The sequence below is a fragment of the Rutilus rutilus genome (assembly GCF_951802725.1).
Source record: "Rutilus rutilus genome assembly, chromosome: 7".
In the NCBI taxonomy this organism is placed as follows: Eukaryota; Metazoa; Chordata; class Actinopteri; order Cypriniformes; family Leuciscidae; genus Rutilus; species Rutilus rutilus.
Window position 1 is genome coordinate 26,268,827 of NC_140221.1, and position 23,388 is coordinate 26,292,214.

Here is a 23,388-nt window from a genome sequence, read left to right on the forward strand (position 1 = left end):
CTACAAATGGAAAGTTTCCAAGATTTCAATCCTGCTCTTCTGATACTGTTCCCCTGAACGAGGCAGTTAAGGATAGAGGAACTATAACCACAAACAATGAACTTTAGACAGTAGCTTCTGCTTAATGAGGAGAAGCTGCTAAACTCACTAGAGCTGTGTTACAGCCATTAAATAGATGTAATAGTAATCATTGCTGTAGATTTCCCAGTGCACAGCTCATATGTCTTCTTTTTCATCTGAGTTCAGGGAAATATCAGGGAATTGTAAAAGTGTGATTTCCAGGCCTGGTCAAACTTTTTTGGTCAAATAATGCATTCATAACAGTAATACAATATTTTATTAAAATTAATAAAATGTTAAAAAGTTATTACTTTAATTTAATTATATTAAGTTATGTATGCAGAGATTTAACTGACCAAATTAATAAAATAAATAAATATAATGACGATATAAAGGCACTAAGTGCAAATAGAGATACTAGATTTTAGATAGAGCAGTATTTTCTTTGCACCATGTCTAAGTAGTAATTAGATTTGCACTAAGTGTAAATGGTTGTTAGATGCTATTTATACTAAGTGGAAATCGTGGCAGATACTATTTGCACCTCACTGTATTGTAGTAGGCCTATATTATAAAACGGTATGCAATAACTACATATTCAGTGTATATGATAATATTTATTACAATCATAAATGGATGCTACCTTATTGGGACATTACTTGTCCCTATCCCTAAAGCCCATTACACCTAACCCTAACCCTACCGATCAACTCTTTATCCCCACTATTAAATACCCGTTAGGCACTTTATTTACACTTTTTGAGTATTTTCTTATTTTAAATAAACACCTTTCCAAGTTCAAGCTGATATGCGGTGGGCAAAGGGAGAAGGATTTGGATAAAAGCCGGATACGAACTCGGTCGCCAATGCTCCTGTTATCAGATGGGTGTAATTTTGTAATTTTGTCTGGCTCAACCAGACATTGGTGGGCAGAGTCAAGCCCTATTCGGATGGGATTAACTTTACAAGGGTAGATGGAGTAATGTAATTTTACCACAGGACGTCTGTAATATTTATGGGCAATTCGCACAGGATAAGATATCTCAGTATAACTAGCAGAAGTGGGAGGGGTAACTCGATTTGCGCATCGCGTCACCCTCATGTCGTCATGTGCGTATTACGTTGATTCCTGATATCACGTGCAAACACATATAACCTATGTTTATATAAAACAGTTATATCCGGTCGAACGATGTATTAATTAACTTCAGATTGGATTGTGTTGGTAAAAGGCACTTACCTAATGCTAAAAGATGTTTTGTGCCTCTAACAAGTGCTTTCGACCTTCTTTCTGATCTGAATGGTGTGTGGAAAACACTTGAGTTTTGCCACAGATTTGTCCCAGCGTCTAGAACGCAACTGAATGCTTTTTCAAGTGTCTCCATACTTGAAAAACTGCGGAAAACTACTTTTAAACAGGAAATGACAAAATATTTACGTACATATTTACAGCGGGTCTATTTGCACAGGATTAGTATTACCAAAGGTAATTTTTCCGGACCTTTTTACTGAAGTCGCCGTAATCTTTACTGACATTGTCCGTAATGATTACTGAGATGGCACATTCGGACGGGACTAAAATCACAGAGAAGCTCTGGTAATTATTACTTTACCCCACCTCTCCATGTAAAACTAGCCCCGTCCAAACAGGGCTTTAGTGAAAATAGCCTCTGCCTACAAGGCGGGTTATTTGCACATAGTGTAAATAGACACTCCAAAATATTTAATGCGTCATGGAATGCTGCAATAAATAAAAGTACAACGAAATGTAAGCATAAGTAAGTAAGTGATAAATAAATAATCATAGCATGCTCTAAAATAATTTAAGTGGCTAGAAATTGCTTTTTAAAATAACATTTTTATTTAAAATCCTTATTCATCAATCTGGAACTGCTGGGAAAGTAATGTACATTAATTGGCCAAAAAGAGCAGGAATCCTGTGCCATTGTCAGATGATTTCCTGATTTATTGGAGAGTTTCAGCTGATTGGCGGTCAGTTTTTTCGTTTGCATTTCACTGCCTAAGTTTGGATAGAAAACTTGACAGTTGGTCTCTTGTCAGTGATAATTTGATGATTCAGCTTTAATTTATCTCCTTCTCAGGCTTCCTTCCCTAATTTCAAGGGAAGTCATAAATGCACTCGTTTTCTAAAAACGCATGTTTTTATCTTGCCTGAGGGAGTATGCAAGCTTCTAATTTGACTAACCATAAGCCTCATTCTATACCTCAGAGTGCAACACTCCAAAAGCAGAATGCTGAGCCATTAAGGCCGATTTCCTTACGGAACTGTGGCTGTAATTTGATGACTGCAGTCTGCTCTCCGTTGCTTCCAGTGTCTCAGAAGGAGTCTTCAGTAACTTTTGCTTTGGTAACTAAGGAACCACTGGAGCCCACAATAAATTTCCACGACTGTGAAGTTCTGCAGCTTCTAAAGTCATATGACCTGACTCAGTGGTTTCGATTTGCTTACTTCCTGCGTTTAGCCTATGTAGTTTTGCACTTTTTGAGGAATATCGCGGGGTGCTGTGTGGATGTGAAACTTGACACAGGAAGTGGAGCATTTTCTTTTCTCCAATGATGAGGAACCTTCTTGGGATCTATTGCTCCTGTTATGACTAAACAGAGAATATCGACAAGGCAGATTTTTAGAAGGCTTCAACAAACATGCTGCTCAATACAGAATTGTTGTGGCTGCTGTGGTTTCAAAAGTATTAATGAACAAATTATCAAATAATCTTTTGCACAACACTTTTTGGCACCTCTCCATTCAAACATCATCTGTTCAGTTTTGCAATCTCATTTTGTCATGTGTTTGACTGCACTGACCGGTTTTTCCAGCCGAGTCTAGTTCTCTTCTACCAGCCAGGATGTGGTTCTTGGCTTCAGCTGTGGTTTAGTAGTTTATAAAATGCAGTACAATCTGACACTTTGTTAGTGTTAAACTGACACTTTGTCATACACACTTTGTCGTGCGTTTCAAGAACACCTGTTACAGAACTTCTTGTCTAATGTTGCAAGAGTAAAATAGCTCCCTTTTGAGATCCGTGTTTGTGTTTGTCAGAGGGCTGGACAGGGCGGGTTTTGTGATCTAGTTTGGAGAGGGTAGTCCGTCATGCCAGCTCTTCATGCTTTAGACAAACACACTCTTTGTGTCTTTTTCATCAGAGGGGATATAATCATTTAAGCCATCTCCTCTGTTAGCACCGCACACTTCACAGAGTGTGCAGGCCCACAGCACAGAGCACAGCTAGAGAGAGATAGAGATAGAAAGAGTTAGGGATGGCTCACCTGGCTATTGATCAGTAAAAGAGAGTGGAAATCAATTGGAGTTTCTCTTTTTTCTGGAAGTTAATCTGTAGAAATGATTTTATTAGAATATTTACATTAAGAATATTAGAAAATATTGGAATATTATATATTATAATGAGTAAATATATAAAAAATATAAGCTGAATTTTCAGCATCATTACAAAAATGTATTCTAATATGCTGATTTTGGGCTCAAGAAAAATGTCTTTATATTATTAATGTTATTAGTAATATGTTACTTATACTATTAATGTTACAGGTGCGCTCCTTAATATTTTTGGAAATATATATGGATATGAATATGGAAACCGTGATACACTAACTTTCAAAAGAATGGGGTGATTGAAAGTGACAGTAAAAACATTTATAATGTTACGAAAGGTTTCTATTTCAAATAAACGCTGTTCATTGAACTTTCTATTTATCAAAGAATCCTGATTTTTTTTTTAGCACGGTTTCCACAAAAAGATTAAGCAGCAATTTTTTTTTTAACATTGATAATAAAAAGAACCATTATTGATAGTGGTGTACCAATAATATTTGATAATAATAGAGTGCCAAGTCAGCATATTAGAATGTTTTCTGGAGGATCATGTGACACTGAAGACTGGCGTAATGATGCTGAAAAATAAGCTTTACCATCACAGGAATAAATTACATTTTAAAATATATATAGAAAACTGTTATTTGAAATTGTAGTGATATCTGACAATATTACTGTTTGAACTGTTTTATAAATACAGCCTTGGTGGGTGAGCATAATTCTTTCCAAAACATTAAAACACTTGAATTATCCCATACTATTTTATATAAACATAGATTCACTGGACGCTTTATTGTAGGTACATCTTGCTAGTACCGGATTGGACCCACATTTGCCTTCAGAACTGCCTTAATTCCTCATGCCATAGATTCAACAAAGTTCTGGAAACATTACTCAGACAATTTGGTCCATATTGACATGACAGCATCACGCAGTTGCTGCAGATTTGTCAGCTGCACATAGTGAACTCATTGTCATGTTCAAGAAACCAGTTAGATGATTTGAGCTTTGTGACATGGTGCGTTATCCTGCTGGAAGTATCCATCAGAAGATGGGTACACTGTGGTCATAAAGGGATGGGTGTGGTCAGCAACAATACTCAGGGAGCCTGTGCCATTTAAACTATGCTCAATTGGTACTAATGGGCCCAAAGTGTGCCAAGAAAATATTCCCCATTCCATTAAACCACCAGCAGCAGCCTGAACTGTTGTTAGAAGACAGGATGTATCCATGCTCTCATGTTTTTTATGCCAAATTCTGACCCTATCTGAATGTTGCAGCAGAATCAACCCTCATCAGACCAGGCAACATTTATCAATTTTCTATTGTCCATTTTTTGGTGACCCCGTGTGAATTGTAGCTTCAGTTTCCTTTTCTTAGCTGACAGGAGTGGCACCCGGTGTGATCTTCTGCTGCTGTAGCCCATCTGCTTCAAGGATCGACGTGTTGTGCCTTCAGAGATGCTCTCCTGAAAATACCTCGGTTGTATCGAGTGGTTAATTTGAGTTACAGTTGACTTTCTATCAGCTTTGAACCAGTCTGGCCATTCTCCTCTGATCTCTGGGCTGGCATCAACAAGGCATTTTCGCCCACAGAACTGCTGCTCACTGGATGGTTTCTGTTTTTCAGGCCATTCTCTGTAAACCATAGAGATTGTTGTGCGTGAAAATCCCAGCAGATCAGCAGTTTCTGAAATACTCAGACCAGCCCGTCTGGCAGAAACAACCATGCCATGTTCAAAGTCCTTTAAATTACCTTTCTTTCCCATTCTTATGCTAAGTTTGAACTTCAGCAGATCGTCTTGGCCATGTCTACATGCCTAATTGCATTGAGCTGCTGCCATGTGGCTGATTAGGGTAAAGAAGCAGTTGAACAGGTGTACAAACATATAACGATATAAAGTAGTATACTATATATACAGTAGTGGCCAAAAGTGATGTCCAGAGGGGGTATTTGTTGTTAATGACCCTAAGTTTGATTAAACCATCAAAATATGAGGACAATATTTTATAGTTTTTAAAATATTTTAAATACGAGGGAAGATGTTGGTTCTCTATTTGGTTTGTATGTGTTCATTATTTTTTTGCATGACAGCCTGACATAAAATTATTTCTGTACAATTTGGCATGTTCCATTGCGTTCTCACAAATAAAACAATTGACTCCAAGCACAATTATGCAATAAACTTACAAAATCGTTAACAAATTATATACTGTATATATGCTGTATATACAGTATGTGTGTATATAAATAAATATATACACACACACACACACATATATATATATATATATATATATATATATATATATATATATATATATATATACCTGAAATATATAGGATATATCAAAATGAGTTTATTAATATGATTATTTATAGATAATAACAATACAGTTTTTTGGTTACTTGTAGCATGTCTGATCCTGAAGGAGGGACCCATGATCTGGAGAGTTACTGAGATCCCACCAATGCTTTCTTTTCATAGGCCCATGATCAAAATACTTCGAAACCCTAGGTTTGGTTGGGAGAACGTCCCAGCATTTACAGTAATGTAAAAGGCTTTGGATGAATGCATCTGACAGTGGCCTGTCTTGCTGTGTGTGTGTGTTCTGGCACTGAACCTGTGTATAATGATTCCATCTTCACATCTGATTTCACTTAGCAATAAAGCTGCTTTTCTTATTTCTCAGAGGTTCAGTAATCATTGGCTTCATATGCAAAGTGGCCAGCAACCAATCAACGTGTTGAAAGGTTGTTTGTGTTTGAATTCCCTGGCCGTGGTTGTCTTTCTGTCTTCAATGAAACTGTGTGAGAGTTGATATAGAGAGTTTGATATGTTTTGTTGGGGCTGGGTTGAAGCCAGAGACAGTATAAGGTGTAGGAAAAGAACAACTTAAAGGGTTAGTTCACCCAAAAATGAAAATTCTTTCAGTAATTACTCACCCTCATGCTGTTCCAACCCCATAAGACTTTCGTTCATCTTCGGAACACAAATTAAGATATTTTTTATTAAATCTGAGAGCTGGATCACTCCTCCATAGGCTATATAAAAAAAATATATATATATATATATATATATATATTTTCGTCGCTTGATAAACTTATGGTTGAGCCACTGTAGTCACTTGGACTATTTTAAACATTGTCTTTACTAACTGTTCTGGGCCGGCAAGTTTCAATTACATAGAAGCCTATGGAGGAGTGATCCAGCTCCCAGATTTAATCAAAAATATCTTAATTTGTGTTCCGAAGATGAACGAAAGTCTTACGGGATTCGAACAACATGAGGGTGAGTAATTTAAATTTTTGCTTTTAAATGAATCCTTTCAATTAAAAGAGCCAATTGCCTTGTTTATATAAGCATTGCTCAAGAACTGGAGAACATGATTTGAACTACAAAAGTGACATTTATGATACAATTGTCGCCAACATGCCTGTTACTTGCATAGAAAATAACTGCTCATTGGAGCCGATAGCCTTGTGTCCAGTACTCCGACATATAGCGTGGTTGCGCTTCTGGCGACCCAAATTGAAGTCCTGGCCCGCGTTCCTTTCTCTATCCCGTCCCCCTCTCTCTCTCAATTTGTTTACTTTTACTATCCTTTACTATCCTATCTCAAGGCAAAAACGCCACAAATAAATCTTTTAAAAAAAGAAAGAAAGAAAATTGATTCCCTGGGATGTGGACAGACCTAGTGGACTGGTTGTAAAGCTTTTAGCATGTGGGACCCATATGTTGAATCAGGAAATGCTTTCCTATTGATGTTTTTCATAAGTAGCAATTTATTCTATGTGGATTGATTACTGTTTTCTTTATGGTTTTGATGTTGTTTCCAGAATACTCGCTAGCAGTGCAGAAGTTCTCTCAGACCCTTCAGTCGTTCCAGTTTGATTTCATTGGTGACACTCTGACTGATGATGAGATGAACATCGGTGAGTTGACTGCTGGTCTTAACCTGTTTGGAGTTGTGCACATTAGCGTGTCTATTTAATTTATGTGATATGTTTATGTCATCTTTCTTAAATTTTTCTGATCAAATTGTATGTGGAATGAGTGTGTTGTGGCAGTTTTGCATATTTGTGCATGTATTTGTTTTTGACTTTATGTGCTGTTTACATGACCACATGTTTTACCTTTACAGCTGAGTCATTTCGTGAGTTTGCTGGTTTGCTGCAGGATGTGGAAGAGGGCCGAATGATGCTGGTTGGTGGAGTGCACTTCTTCACATACCCTTGTAAAACTCTGTCAATCATAGTCTAAACTCAAATGCAAAAATACCAAAGATCCTCACATATGTCAATCATTAACAATCTGCAAGATTAGCCTCCCTGTGCTTAAAGGGCCAGTTAAACTTGTTATTGTTTTTGATTATTAAAGATTTTTGTGTTATTAGGTTTTTAAACCCGAAAATTCACCCACAGAATTCTTTGAGCTTGTTTATGAATTGTATCTGTTCTAACTGGGACGTGTATAACAGGAAACTCCAGAATTAGAAGTTTTTTTTTACTTCTCCTTCCTTAAAAGGTGCAGAATTGAGTGAAGTGCATGACAGGACTGCAGATGCATGCAATTTGAATTATTCCTGCAAGTTCCACATCCTCTATGAGGGAAAGGGAAATTTTATATAATTGCTAAATATAATGCTAAATCTGGTACATTTTCTAGAATTAACTGTCATTGGCCAGTGTGACAAAACGCAAATTTTGGATTTTGCTCTTCGCCTCCTACTCGGGGAACCTGCTATTGTGTCAGTGTTACAAACCCTTTTTGGTCTAGGGGACATTAAGGGTGCAACATAAAAAAACAAAACAAGAATAAAACACTGTATGTACTGGGAAGCAATCACACTAACAAGTTTAAGTAAGGTGAAATATCAGTATTTATTATAAGGAATAATGGGAATTTTTTAAATAAATTTACAGCTATGGGATACTAGACATTCATCTGTTCCATTGTTACAGCTCTTGACCCCTGACCCCCATTTATTGATTAAGACTAGAGACAAGACTTTCTATTATAGATACATTGAAAAGTATGTACTCTTTACTTTTTCTCTTGCAGGTCCAGAATGCTTGTGACTTGCTTATCAAACCTTTGGAGAAGTTTAGGAAAGAGCAGATTGGAGTCACAAAAGTGAGTTTTTATTATACACATTTACACATAAAGAACACACACCACATGACCACATGACCACATGTGTGAGCATGCTTATAATTTCCACCTCTACTTCCTTTCTCTGAGCAAAGGGTAATGCATACCACAACTCTGACATTTGTGGAGACATTGTTTGTATGGGCTTTCATGTGCGTGTAATTTATTTTTGAGCCACATTAAATATTTATTTAAGTCACTTAAAAGACATGATTTACAGGGACATAAATACTATAGATGCAGTCAGATGCATGCACATAATCATGGACCAGTGGCATACAGCAGATCTTCACAATATTAAGCATATCACTCAGTTGTTATGGATACAAGTAACACCGTCTCCGCCAGATATGGCGGCTACCTATAATAGCAGACAGGGCACAGTACTTTGCTAGCCGTTTAGCCCTCTTTTTGGGCATCCTTAGTTGTTGAAGCCCTCTTACAACCAGCCTGTGTGTGTGTCCTAAGCTGCCAAATATGAACACAAGTAGTCGGCTCTGATAACCAAACTCTGAAATTATGTTTAGGAGTGGTTGATAATTAATAATCTTAGTCATAAATGCTTCTTCCATACTATAGTCAAAGGTACATGCAACCTCCACAATGAACACCTCGCTGATCTCCTCATTAACCACAACCACATCTGGTGTATTAGCAGACACATGAGAAAAGGTTTCAGAGCTATTTCATGTGCGTGTAATTTATTTTTGAGCCACGCACACACACACACACACACACACACACACACACACACACACACACACACACACACACACACACACACACACACACACACACACACACACACACACACACACACACACACACACACACACTCTTGTACATCTATCTTTATGAGGACATTCACTGACAATGCAATCTCTAGCCGCTTATCCTAACCTTACCCATCACAACTAAGTGCCTAACCCAAACCCTTACCCTAAACCCACCCTTAACCTAATTATAACCTTATCCCTAAAAAAAAAAGTCTTGACCCTCAAACAGGCCTTTAAAGGGGTCTCAGAAAGTGAGGACCGGCCTAAATGTCCTCACTTTACTCTCTTTGTCCTCACTCCAATGGTCTAAAACTCAAACTGGTCCTCACAAAGATAGTTGTAAAAGTACACACACACACACAATGTGTCAGTATATGGAGGATCCATGGAAAAACTATTTGTTTTAGAGAGACTGAGAAAGAGTCAAGGAGACATATGGAAAGTTTCAAAATTCCAAAGACTTTTCACTTGATTAGACTTTTTCCATGTCAGCATGCCTCAGTTAACATTACTGAAGTATCAGTTTCCTTTCAGCAGAGTTTATTGGGGCTACTCATAGATTATTGGTTGAATTATAGGTTGTAAGGAACCAGTAACAAGTCTGCAAAAAGTTTTATAAGGACAATTTCTGTTTTGTTCTTGTTAAGAATGGTTTTTAGTAAACTCGAGCCTTTCCACTCCAGTTTTCGGTCTCATATTCTCAGTTTCAGGTTGTTTATTTGCATGCGTGTGTTTCAGGAGAGACGAAAGAAGTTCGAGAAGGAGAGTGAGAAGTATTACTCTCAGTTGGACAAACATGTCAACCTGTCCTCAAAGAAAAAAGAGACACAGCTACAGGAGGTATATTTGTAAATACAGGAAATTAAAATAAAAAATAAATAAACACAATAATATAATCTTTATTTTTTTGTGCTTATATGTGTTTATAGGCCGATGAACAGTTGGATAAGGAGCGTCAGACTTTTTACGAGTCGTCTATTGAATATGTCTACCAGATTCAGCAGGTTCAGGACAGGAAGAAGTTTGATGTTGTAGAGCCTGTGCGTGTGAACTTTCTTTTCCACAAGCACATATACACACTTCTATTTTTAATTATTATTTTAATATCTGTTTTGTAGTAACATATATTTGATTGTGTTTACAAGAAAGCATCTATAGGTGCATAAATGAAGACTTTAAAGGTGCAGTAAGCAATTTCTGAGAATCGTTGTTGAACACTGTTGATATTTGAAATCATCCCAAACAAATACACCCCTCCCTTCATTGATCTGTCCCCAAAATGCACATATGCGCAATGGAAGAGTGGATGTAGCAGAAGCAAAGCAAAATAAAGCTTTGCGAAAAATAAAGGAAGATCAAAAAATGTACATACAGTACACGAATATATACAAGCAAGCCTTTATTGTTAGTCGCCAGCAACACACCCTCAAAACCAATGTTACACATCTATGGAGCAGAAACAATGCAACCAATGTGTCCGTTTCCAGGTCTTCCCGCTATCTAACGTCTCTCCAGCTCTGGAAATCTTTTCTAATATTAATGCGGGTTCTAAAGCTCTTGCCTGATCATAACCCTTCTTTTTCCAGTGATATTCTAATGAGCTTTTCTCTTTTGTAATGTCTCTCAGCTATCTCTCTTTCTACAGTCTTTCTTCAAATCTCTCTCTTGCTCACTCTCTCTCCTCCCCCATCATGAGTGTATACGCCCCCTACTGCTGATTGGCTACAAGTGCATTGTGGTGCTCGGTCCGATCCAAGTTCAACAGCGTTTCTCAGAAATTGCTTACTGCACCTTTATAACACACCAATTATATTCATACTGATACAATTAATGAATTGACTAAAGCATGTTATGCTTATAGCGGTGTGTCCTTGTGTGTGTGATCGGCAGGTTTTAGCGTTTCTGCAGAGCATCCTAACTCTGAATAATCTCACTGTGGAGATGACACAGGACTTCCTTCCATATAAACAGGAGCTTCAGCTCAGTCTACAGAATGTGAGAGCTTTACCGATCAATAATGACTAACCTTTCATCCTGATATGGTTTGTTCTTCACTCTGTATTTTAAATGATTTTTGAGTGGTCGTTTAGCAGATGCTTTTATCCAAAGTGTCTTTCACTAAATGGATTACAGTTTATTGCATTCACAGTGGTGTGAACATACAGGCTTAATAAATGATGAAGAAAATGAACAGGATTCCACTAATAATTATTAATATGGTTTATACATTAATGTTGATAAATTTGAATTATTATTAGGGGCCAAGCACCGAAGGTGCGGAGGCACCTATTGTATCGGTTCCCGTTCTTATTATTATTATTATTCCGCTCTGGGAGTCTATGGCAGCCCATAGAACCGATTGCGGGAAAGTTGTAATGGTTTGACATTCTGGTAGAGGACAGTCCAAACATTAAATACACCAATTTTGGTGTTTCTAAGTCATTCCCTCTAGCGCCACCACCTGTCCAAAATTGTACTCATGTGTACGCTAATAACTTTTGAACCGTAAGGCCAATCAACAAAAAAAAATTCTGATTTATAATTCTGATTTATAATTCATCTATATACACTACCATTCAAAAGTTTTGAGTCTGTATGTTCATAAGCCTCCTTTGTTAACCCAGTGCAGCATTTATTTGATCAAAAATATTGTGAAATATTGTTACAATTTAAAATAATTTTTTTTCTAATTTAATAGATTTTCAAATGTAATTTATTTTCAGTGTCACATGATCCTTCAGAAATCATAGTAATATGCTGATTTGGTGCTCAAGAAGCATTTCTTATTATTGTCTATGTTGAAAACAGTTGTGCTGCTTAATATTTTTGGATTAATTTACTGAACAACGTTTCAACCCGAAGGTCTTCGTGCCGACCTTCGGGTTGAAACGTTGTTCAATAAATGAATCCTTTGGAAGCAGCAGTGGCAGTGTGACGATTTTTGTTTACACTCGAAAGATCAAAAGAACAGCATTTATTTGAAATAGAGATCTTTTGTAACACTATAAATGTCTTTACTGTCACCTTTGATCAATGAAATACATCCTTTCTGAATAAAAGTACTACATATGAACTCCAAACTTTTGAACAGTAGTGTAATTAATATGAATTATAATTAAGATTTTGGTGCAAATTAAATCAACAAATCTGTTTTAATGGCTCCTGGTAATATGTATATAATGTGACTGTATTTAATATGTACTGTTTGTGTTTTTTTTGATCGGCTGCTGGTGTTGTTGTAGACCCGTAACCACTTTGAGAGCACCAGAGAGGAGATGGAAGAGCTAATGAAGAGGATGAAGGGTTCGGCAAAGATCTGTATGAGACACGGCCAGCAGGCGACTATGGAGGGATACCTCTATGTGCAGGAGAAATGTGAGTTCTGCAGCACGGCATGTGTGGGATGTTGAACACTATCAGTGTTCATAAATGTGCAGGAAACAGAAAAACATTTGAACTTTGTAGTTAAGTGGAATATAAGTATTTTTCTGAATTTGCTAAACATCAACAAAGGCTTATTGGTCTTGTGCATGCAGTTACATTGCATCCCTTCTGTGTTTCTTTTTGGTATCCTTTCACAAATATCGGTCATGAAATGAGGTAAAAAATTGTATGCAATTCAATCACACCATACTTTGAAAACATGCTAAGTTTGCATTATAAAGGAATTACTGTAATAGCTTTATCATTATTTATGGGACAGTCAAAATATTTGTCTGTGGTAATCACCAGCCTGACACATGCAGTCCATTGACCTTCAGTTAAAATATTCCTTTATTGTGAAGAAAGAGCAGCTAGTAATTCATAACACCGCTTTCTCTTTGGTCAAACGCAGCATTCTGCACTCAGATATTGTTGTATATTGACTGTAATAATGACGCTAAATTGTATTATTGATTGTTGTTGGCTCTGGTTTTCTTGTAGCTGCGCTAGAGTCATGTCTCTATGGGAGAACTCTGCAATCTCTTTCTTCTTACATTATAAAATAATATAAAATCAAATCAATAATTTTATGACCATTTATTTGGCAAGTAACTGTAATAAGTGGGATAATGTACAGTCAGCCAGTCTTTAGAAAAAGGGTCATGCAAGATCCCTCCATTTCATGTCTGGGTCGGTCCCTGGTCAGGATTTAATTTTGCAATATTGATTGTACATTATCTCTTACAATACTGTGTATACTATCGGATCATATCCAATCAATAATTAAAATGATACACTGCTATTTGTCTTTCTGTCTCTGTTTCTGTCTCAAGGGGCTCTTGGCGTAACCTGGATAAAGTATTACTGTAAATACTTCAAGGACAACAAGTTATTCATTATGGTGCCAATGGAACAAAAGACAGGAACGAAACAGGTGCAGAATTATTACAGATAGGATTCTTACTTTGTGAAGTGGCAGCCCTTTTCTCTTACGTTTGTCTCTTTGTTTTTCTCAGACCACATCTCAGCTCACGCTGAAGTCCTGCATACGCCGTAAAACGGACTCCACTGATAAACGCTTTTGCTTTGACATTGAGACAAATGAAAGGTGAGGGTCCTGCCTGGATTATTGACTCATTCTCAGGGCTGTTTTTTCCCTTATAACAAATGTTTTAGTAGGACCAGAGGAGGGTCAGTAAACTGGAAAGCTTATATTTTTTTGTTAAAGCACTTACATAAACTCTTGTGTAAAAACATGTTTACTTCTTGAACTGTGAAGTTGCGTTCTGCAATATGCAGGCATTTGTTTGATACTGGAGAACATTCACACAAACAACAAGAGGCTTTATTTACTCCATTGCAGTTTGTCTTAAGTATTTTTGTGTTGTGTTACCATAGGTTCAGCCCTGTCCTGCTCCAGGCAATTTCTGAGGTCAACAGGAAGCAGTGGATAGAGGCCATGGATGGCAAGGAACCAGTGAGTTTAACATTATCTCTCCTCATTAAGAGCCCTCACTGCTGTGTATGATCATGTTTCTGATCCTTCGTGGTTTCTGTTCCAGATATATCATTCTCCCATTCAAAAGCAGGCAGAGAGTAAGTATAACTTCACTTCATCAGGGCAATTGTATATTAGTACAGATGCTTGTTATAATCAGAAAACCACTGACATTTATTTTCTGCTTAATTATAATAATTATACCGCCCTAGTCCTCCACATGTCAGAAAACCTGAATGTGCTAAATGTCTCACAGGAATAGCATTTCTGATTTGAGCATTTCTAAAAAGGGTTGACTACTCCCTTGGAAAAAAGGTCACAGAGATAAAATACTGTTAAAAAGTTAAGATTTTTATTTTCTACGAAATTAGTACTTTTATTCAGAAAAGGGTGCATTAAATTGATCAAAGAAAAGATCAATTTACAATGTTACAAACTTGTTCTCACCAAACTTTTGGACAGTAGTGTAGGTGTGTGATATCTCAAGAATATTTCAGTGATGTTTGTCAGCTACTAGACGTGGTATTCAAAGATGATTAAAATTGAAATCTTTGCTTTTCAACGTTTATTTGATGTACCGTGATGAAATCAGATGATAATACTGTAAAACTTTGATATGAACCATAGAACTGAATGACAGTCGTTTTATTTAAATATCTATCTACATGGGACTTCAAAGAGTATTATAGTACATCATGGTAATATAGTATCCTCAAAACATGGTAATACATTGGTACTGTTTTATTGTAACCCAGACTTTTTGGTCAGTTTTTGAACAAGTATAAAATACATAACAAATTCTAAAAAGAGAAAAGTTGCAGAACACGAGAAATTCTAAAAATAGATGGAGAAAATGCTTCTTAATAGATTCTGATACTTGCACACCTGTGCAACACCATGTATAATTACACAATAAATGTTGTCCTGTAGCCACCGAGAAATGCATACAGGGATGATGAACCGTGTTTATTATATGTAATATTGCTTTTTTTTTTTTTTTTCTCAGTGGAGCTGAATGACCTCGGCTTCAAGTTCGTCAGAAAATGCATCAACTTTGTGGAAACAAAAGGTGCCTTCAAACATTAGAATGACAAGAATATCAGTCGCTTATTTAAGTTTCTGGAGTGATCTCATATTCTTGTAACATATTTGTCACCTGTTCTCCAGTGACTGACTTTGTTCCTGTTTTTGCACTTCAATGCCACCATAATTAATTAAATTAATCAGAGATGGAAAGACAAGCACAATGTCACTATTATGTATTGGATTCATGTCTCAAATGCAGCCAGCAGAGGGCAGCAGCACACCATTTGTGTTCACATCTGCGTATCCAGCAATTTGAGCCAGCTGTAAATAGAAAACATACGCACTGAAGCATGCAGGTTTTACCAATAATATATCATACAAAGTAAAAGAAAAAGTGCGCAGATATAAATTGATATCAGAAGTGTCACTTTTCTCCGACATGGCAAGTCATTTGAAACCTGGCTGTGGCGTTTCCAGGCTAGAGGCTGTTACAGTATAACAGTAAAATCGTGAAGAGGTAGTTCATGCTCATTAATAAGCATTATTACACTGTAATGTTGACTGCGGGAGCGCCGAGCACCAACGGTTCTGTTTGAAGTGCTGCTGATGTATGTGTTCGTCAGTTTCTAAATGTGTGCCGTTACTCAGATTTCCTAGATGTGTAAGTCCAGCCTTGTCATCAGGCACAACATGTGTATGTTAACAATACACAATACAACAATACAATCCGTAAACTTTCAGTTGCATGGCTAACGAACCTAAAGCGGGCCAGTTCCACCATTGCTGTCATTGTTCGTTAGAGCTGTACTTTTCCACTGCAAGACACTCCCCCTTTCATTCTCTTTCATGCCATGGTCTCCAATTTTCTCAGTCAATAAATCACGCTTTCTGTTTCTCTTTCCTCTTTTCTTTTTGTTGGTTTCTCTCTTCTTCTCTTTCTTTCTGGTAGGGCTGACTCAGGAAGGGGTCTACAGGACTGTGGGCAGCAATATTCAAGTACAAAAACTTCTGAATGCCTTCTTTGGTGAGGAAATGGCCAAAAAAACATCTGCTGTGTGTGTGTGCATGTTTGTATGTCTTACCCCGTACACACAGTCACACACACTCTGTGTTTCTATTGAAAACCAATAAACCAAATAACACAAATACTCACAATAAAATATACAAACATGCTTTATTTCTTGTCAAGAAGCTTATGTTTTATGTGGATAATAAATTTAATGGGGATATAAATCTGAATCCAACTTATCGTGCTGTTTAATATCTGCAGTAAACTTTGTGAACTTGCACTTTTTTTTTTTAACACTGAGGAAACCAAAACACAGATATACGTCCATGAGAGCGTCCTTGAGCTGCTACAAAATCCCTGACACATACTGAAAAACAACAACCGTCTGAGGAAGGCCGTTTATCTCTCTTTCTCTCTCTCTCTCTGTCTTAATCTGTCCTCCACTCTCTGCAGACCCAAATTGTCCTGCTGAAGTAGATTTCAATTCCAGTGACATGGACATTAAGACCATCACTAGTGCTTTGAAATTCTATCTGCGGTGAGTTAAACACATTATGTGATTATCTTCCAATAAGTACTTTTTTTGGTCATTTGATACATTTACATATGTTTTTCCAGGAGTCTGTGTGAACCTCTGATGACCTACAGCCTGCATAGAGAACTGATCTTAGCAGCAAGTATGACAGCAAACGCATCCAGCCAGACACACACACCCACATTTCCACCCTTACACACAGAGACCCACACTTTTATGTGTTTATATGTATTTTTCATCTCTTATGTGGGTCTGTCAAGTTCAACACAAGCATAGCTATAAAAGAGGGGAAAACACAAGTCCAAGTGCACTGTTTGCTCTTTCAGCACTGTACAAAAAAGCAATACCCCACATCAGTGATTCTCAATCATGGTTATGTGAACTACAGTGTTTCAGGGGGTACTTGGATTTAGATTACTTGGATTAAAAGATTTAGATATTGCTTTGTTAACCCTATAAAACAAGACTATACAAGTCTTATACATTTGAATAACTCTCATAAAAAAAACATTAACGTTCAAAAGTTTGGAGTCTAGTTTTTTTATTTTTTTTATTTAGCAAGGATACATTCAATTGATCAAAACTGACTGTAAAGACATTTATAATATTATAAAAGATTTCTATTTCAATGCTGTTCTTTTGAACTTTCTATTCATCAAAATCCTGAAATAAAAATGATCACGGTTATCACAAAACAATATTATAATATAATTTTACAATATTACTCTTCTTTTTTTTTCTTTTTTTTTTTTACCAAATAAATGCAGCCTTGGTGAGCATAAGAGACTTCTTTCAGAAACATAAATTTTTTTTTTTTTTTTTTTATTACTCATAATTGTAAATGATATCCAGTATAAAATGAGAAAAAATAAGCTAGGATTGAACCAAAATGTTACCTTTAGTAAAATACCATTCTCTAGTGTCTTGGTATCACTAAATTGATACTTCAGGTCACAAATTAACAGCTTCATGAAATTAAATTTTCAATCAAATAGAGAAATGTTTGGAAAACTTAGTAACCTTTGTAATATTACTTTGCAGTAGTAATGTAAGCTATATGTCTTCCAATCACAATTAAATATAATTATGAACCGAAGCAAGTCACTGCAGTATTAACGAGTTCCCTACTGTTTCTATTCCACACGGAATAAAATGATGAATTTAGCCTGTGAAAACTGCACCTTATTTCTGCATTTAGACTTGAGTTGTCTGTAGTCTTACAGAAAATCCATGTCACAGTCCCAGAGTGCCTGTTGAGTGCTAGTGCTCACGCTGCTGTAGTCAAGTATGCGACTGGCCCAGTAAAAGGCATTTTCAATACTGACATTTACATGGACATATTATTAAAAGAAAATCATAAGACCTTCACTGGTCTTGTGTTGACAGATGAATCTTTTGTAATGTTTTACACTTCATGTCATTGCCCAAACTGGCCTGCACTACCTCTACTGTACTAGTTATGTATACTCTTTCCTTTTGTTTAAAATAATAAGCCTCTTAAGGTCATGTTTTACAGTGATTTTACAACGATGAGGGATATTATTAGGTCTAAAACCCTCTTAATCTTGGTAAAATGCATAGCAATGCAGTGGCTTATTACTTTGAAGATGACAGCCATGTGATAGAAGACACCAATGTTTAATAAATAGTTACATTTAATTAGCAGTATTATTCAGAATAAGCTATTCTTGTAAGTAATATAGTTTATTAGCGTAATTGTAGATGTGGACAGTTGCCATCAATGTAGCATATTAATACACTGTAGAACGCAACTCATCCAATCAGAAATTAGAGTCAAAACCATCCTTTTTATATCCTATGTGTGTGTGTGTGTGTGTGTGTGTTTTTGACCTTGTGGGACATTTTTTTGGTCCCCATAAGGGAGACAGCTTCTAAATCATACTAAATTATGTTTTATTTTATTTTTAATTTTGATGTAAAAATAGGGGTTAGCGGAAAGAAAATACATTTTGTACAGTATAAAAATCAATGTCTGTGGAAAGTCCCCTCAAACTTTGGAATCTCAACATCTGTGTATGTGCGATTCCTTTGTATCCAAATAATCGAGTGTGCTTCCAGCTTTAAACGCTTTCAACAAGTTGTGTTGAAAGTGCTGTATTGTAATCCTGCCCATAATAAGATTAGAAGCCATTAAAGCTGCTTTGATTATTATAGCTTGGACTCAGATCACTCTCAACTAAACAAACCCAGCAGAGCAGAGGAAAGGGCTACACCTGCTGAGGGATTAATGGCACACTTTAATACTCTTTACTCACTTGACCCAAGTGACCTCCCAGTCTGTTGTGTTGTAGGATTTCTTCTATTTTTATATATCAAAAACGTTGAGAGGATTCATTCAAATCTTTCAAAGATGCTAAATTGTCTCTTAAAACAGCTGTAGAGTTCACAAGTAAATGTGTTTGCTTTGTGCTCTATAAAGTAAGCTTTGTTACGGTTCGCCACAGGCTGTGCTTTCAGATAAAGCAGTGCTTATCCCACATTTCACAATAAATGTGTCTACTGATCCTTTTAGGATTTTACAAATGATCTTTGGACAAGTTGAAAGACGTTCAGCAAACTGCCGTTAAGATAACTGCAGCAAGAAAATAAGCAAACATTTCTAGAAACCACTAGCTTTCTAACAATCAAACGGCTCTATTAGTCTTAGTGTAGACCGAGAAGTGCACTGACTGTCTGCTTCGTTCTGCCTTTACGCTGCATTTTGGGATACGTTTTTTTCAGTTGTTACCATGTAATGGGAGTCGTGGCATTGAAATGCAGCATGAACCACTTTTCATGGGTGGGACTCAACACAAACTGGCACAACGATTATGTTAATGAGGCAATGTTGATTATGTTAATGTGTATCATGTCCATCTATAGTGTGTGTGTGTGTGTGACTTTTACCCACATTTTTTTCCTCAGAGTCTGAGAATCTTGACTATCGGTTAGGGGCAGTTCACTCGCTTGTTTACAAACTCCCAGAGCGGAACAGAGAGATGCTGGAACTGCTAATCAAACACCTGGTCAGGTAACACAGACACGCGCATGCATGCATGCACACAGACCTGCTAATGCTCTCACACACACACACACATAATGTGATACCCAGTTTGCTCGGGTGTACCTTTATAATTATATATTTGAGTTGTGTTGTGGTTAATATGACAGGTTGTGTGTGTGTGAAATTTCAAAAGAAAAGTCACCTGATCTATAGCTCCATGCCTTATTTTGTGTGTGTGTGTGTGTGTAAAATATTTTGAGTAAAGCGAACAACATATTCACATAACGTAGTTTGAATTTTAAACTGAACAAGCTCATATACTAAATATAAATGAAAGTCATATTATATTAATAATGTGTACATTTAGTTAAACCTACAAATAATTAAGTTGCAGTCAAGCATGGATCAGCACATGATATACACAGTTTCTTTTAGTATTTCAGTTGTGTGTGTTTGTATACATACATATATATCGGTCAACAAGATCTTTTAAAATGATTTTGAAAATAAGCCTCTTACGCTTAACAGTAAGACCTGTAATTTTGTGAAATATTATTACAGTTTAAAATAACTGTTTTCAACTTTGATGCATGTAATTTATTCCTGTGATGGCAAAGCTGAATTTTCAGCATCATTACCCCAGCCTTCAGTGTCACATTATCCTACAGAAAACACTCTAATATGCTGATTTGCTGCTCAAGTAACATTTCTTTTATTATTATCAATATTGAAAAGAGTTATATATCTATCTATATATATATATATGCATGCATGTATGCATGTGCCAGGTGTGCTGTTGAAGCTCCATACATTTCTAAAAACAAAGTGCTGAAAAACAATGACATGTACAATCCATACTACATCTGTCATAATTTGTTTTTGCAAATCTTCAATCTATGAATTCTGAAAATTCAGCAGAATTCAAAGCAACTACCAAATAAAGTAAACCAAATGAACACACTGTATAACAAAGGTATAATCTAGTAACAAAACCACTCTAGTCCAATAAGGAAAGAATTCCCAAAACATTCTCACTCTTGGCCCTGGGCTGGGGTTTTTTATTATGATAGTTTTATCCAAATCAGTACAGTACTTCTCACAGGGACAATCCATTTATCCAATCCCAAAGCTCACTGCATTATCTCTGTTGTTTTTCTAGTGTTTGTAGCCAAAGCAGTGAAAATCTGATGACTGTGTCAAATATGGGTGTAATATTTGGCCCCACTCTCATGAGAGCAGAGGTGGAGACAGTGGCTGCCATGTTGGATATTAAGTTTCAGAACATCGTCATGGAGATCCTTATTGAAGACTACTGCAAGGTCAGACATGCCCTTTTCCAGCTGATCAGGGGACAGTTTATCTGTCTGTCTATTATTATACAAGCTAAATGCTCAGACAGAAAACAGGTTTCCATTGAGAACTGCTATATTTGCACTAAAATGTTTTGAAATCAAAACAAATGCTGTGTGATTCATAATTGTAAACAATATTTTGTCACCTTTTCAGTGGCCCTGATAGTTTAATGCTGTTAAAGATGTCAAAACATATTGTTTTGTAATTACTGCCGTCTCTGATGTTCTCAGATCTTTAAGGGTCCTCCTGAAGAAACCACGCCACCTCCTATCCCACCTCCAAGGGTGACGCCAAGGAGACGGCAGCCAATCACGATCTCAAAACGCCCACCCCGTCTCTACCCCAGCCTTCAGTCTCCAGTTTTTGAGCGTAAATAGCCTTCAACATCCTAGCCATCGTCATCATCATCATCATCATCGGCATCATCATCTCATCGTTATATAATGCTTTTTTTTGCCTTATCAGTGAATTATTATGAATGTGAATTATATTTGTCTTTATCTTTAAGGATTTTAGCATAGAAAGAAAACTGATTTCTTTTCTGTAGATTGGATTTTTTTTTTAAAGAAAAGATTACTTTTTTTTATAAAGATCTATATATCTCAGATAAGACATACTATCTAATGTTTCAGATTTATATCTATATATTGTGTGTGTTTTTTTTCTCTGGCTCAATATTTTTCTTTCAATTAATTTTTTCAGCTTTCAGTCTTTAAAATGTTCCTATTTTGCTTTTACCTTTTTTGCTAATCCTGTTCTTGTACTGCAAGCTTAAATACAATACACACACCTAAACACACCTAGAAGGGACCTCAGACTAGATCTGTTTCTCCTTAAGTGATTTTCTCTAAATGAAGAAAATACAACCAAATCTCCCCAATCTTTCTATCACACACACTCCTTATGTGCCAGTTTAGAAGTCCCTCCATACACATTGTGAATTGTATGATTAAATCTGCAAGTTCTCAGGGCGCGTGTATGTGTGTCTGCCTTGATAAATGTTCGTTCTCTGTTATGCTCTCTCCTCATTGTTAGCCGTGTTATGCAGTGTTTAACAAGTCAAGCTAATAGTACGCTCACTAGAGCATGACTACCGAACGACTACCTGCCCTTCTGCAGCAAGCGTGTGTGCGTGCATCAGCGCCTATGGGTCTGCGAGTGTGTGCAGGATTGCGTGTGTACAAGTGTTGGTATGCCATCGTGTGCTTCTCTACCCAGTGTGTCTGAGAGCTAATGCCTGCATGTGTTTACGAGTCTCTCTCAATCTGTTTTCGATTGGCTTTTGGAACTCTTTTCCTCTAATAAGCTATTTCTATTATTAATATCTGAGCTTTTTTTTCTCTCCCTCTTGATCAAAAAACGAATGTGTGCATTAATCCATTAATATGATTCTCTGGTTCATTTGTATATTCATGAGATTTGGCTTATTAAAGCATGCTGGAAATTTGCTTGGTCTGATCAGTGGAATAATTTTTGTTCCCCTTCTGTTGTATTTTCAATCAAATCATTAATCTGAGTAGATCATAACTGCTCGTTTCCTCTTTGCTGAATTTTGCTGGTGGTGGGCTATGTGTGTTTGTGCAAGTGAGCGTCAAGCCACCTGTTAAGTTTCAGTGAATCTTGGATCGTGATGGTCCGTAAACTTGGCCCTGTGTGTGTGTGTTTTTGTGGACAATACAGATACAGTCATGGAGTATTAGGACCAACCGTGAATTTTGGAACCCCTGCCAAAATGCGAATGTGTTTGTGAATGAGTTTTTATGCAAATGTGTCCATGTCCAGTTTGGCTAACTCACACACAGCTGGTTGTTTTGACTGACTGATGCTGTTCACACACACATCTGTGTCCTTGGTTCTCACATGGCCATAACAACCTTTGTTATGAGACCAAGCTCATCTGTTCATCTGCACACTAAACTGGAGTCAAACCAGATTGTAAATCAGTTTGAGTTTCATTCATGTCTTTAATTATTTTTGGTTTATTTTACATTTTTATAAAAGTCAAGTAAAGTCTATAAAAGCACTTTCCCCTGCATAAAAATCTTTTGTGTGAAAGAAACACTGGTGTAAATGCCTGCGGTGAACAGAAATCCTTTTCATAGTTTATCTCAATTGAAAGATATGCTAAAAACAGTTCGCTTTTACCATTTCGAGGTTATAATGCTAATTCCAGACATAAGAAAATGTCATTTCTTTA

The 23,388-nt window shown here is 36.6% G+C and overlaps 1 protein-coding gene across 2 annotated transcripts in view; it reads left to right on the forward strand.

Moving 5' to 3' along the window:
• ophn1 (oligophrenin 1) overlaps window positions 1–23,388 on the forward strand; it is a 38,906-nt gene that overhangs the window by 1,220 nt on the left and 14,298 nt on the right. For both annotated transcript variants that reach the window (XM_084414358.1, XM_084414359.1), the window contains exons 2-19: window positions 7,253–7,348; window positions 7,558–7,619; window positions 8,478–8,549; window positions 10,082–10,183; window positions 10,273–10,383; window positions 11,234–11,338; window positions 12,586–12,718; window positions 13,600–13,700; window positions 13,783–13,874; window positions 14,165–14,243; window positions 14,329–14,362; window positions 15,271–15,333; window positions 16,240–16,314; window positions 16,753–16,837; window positions 16,918–16,976; window positions 19,760–19,865; window positions 20,998–21,157; window positions 21,422–21,560. In XM_084414358.1, the coding sequence (XP_084270484.1) occupies window positions 7,253–7,348; window positions 7,558–7,619; window positions 8,478–8,549; window positions 10,082–10,183; window positions 10,273–10,383; window positions 11,234–11,338; window positions 12,586–12,718; window positions 13,600–13,700; window positions 13,783–13,874; window positions 14,165–14,243; window positions 14,329–14,362; window positions 15,271–15,333; window positions 16,240–16,314; window positions 16,753–16,837; window positions 16,918–16,976; window positions 19,760–19,865; window positions 20,998–21,157; window positions 21,422–21,560 (1,674 nt within the window). The remainder of the gene's footprint in view (window positions 1–7,252; window positions 7,349–7,557; window positions 7,620–8,477; window positions 8,550–10,081; window positions 10,184–10,272; window positions 10,384–11,233; window positions 11,339–12,585; window positions 12,719–13,599; window positions 13,701–13,782; window positions 13,875–14,164; window positions 14,244–14,328; window positions 14,363–15,270; window positions 15,334–16,239; window positions 16,315–16,752; window positions 16,838–16,917; window positions 16,977–19,759; window positions 19,866–20,997; window positions 21,158–21,421; window positions 21,561–23,388) is intronic.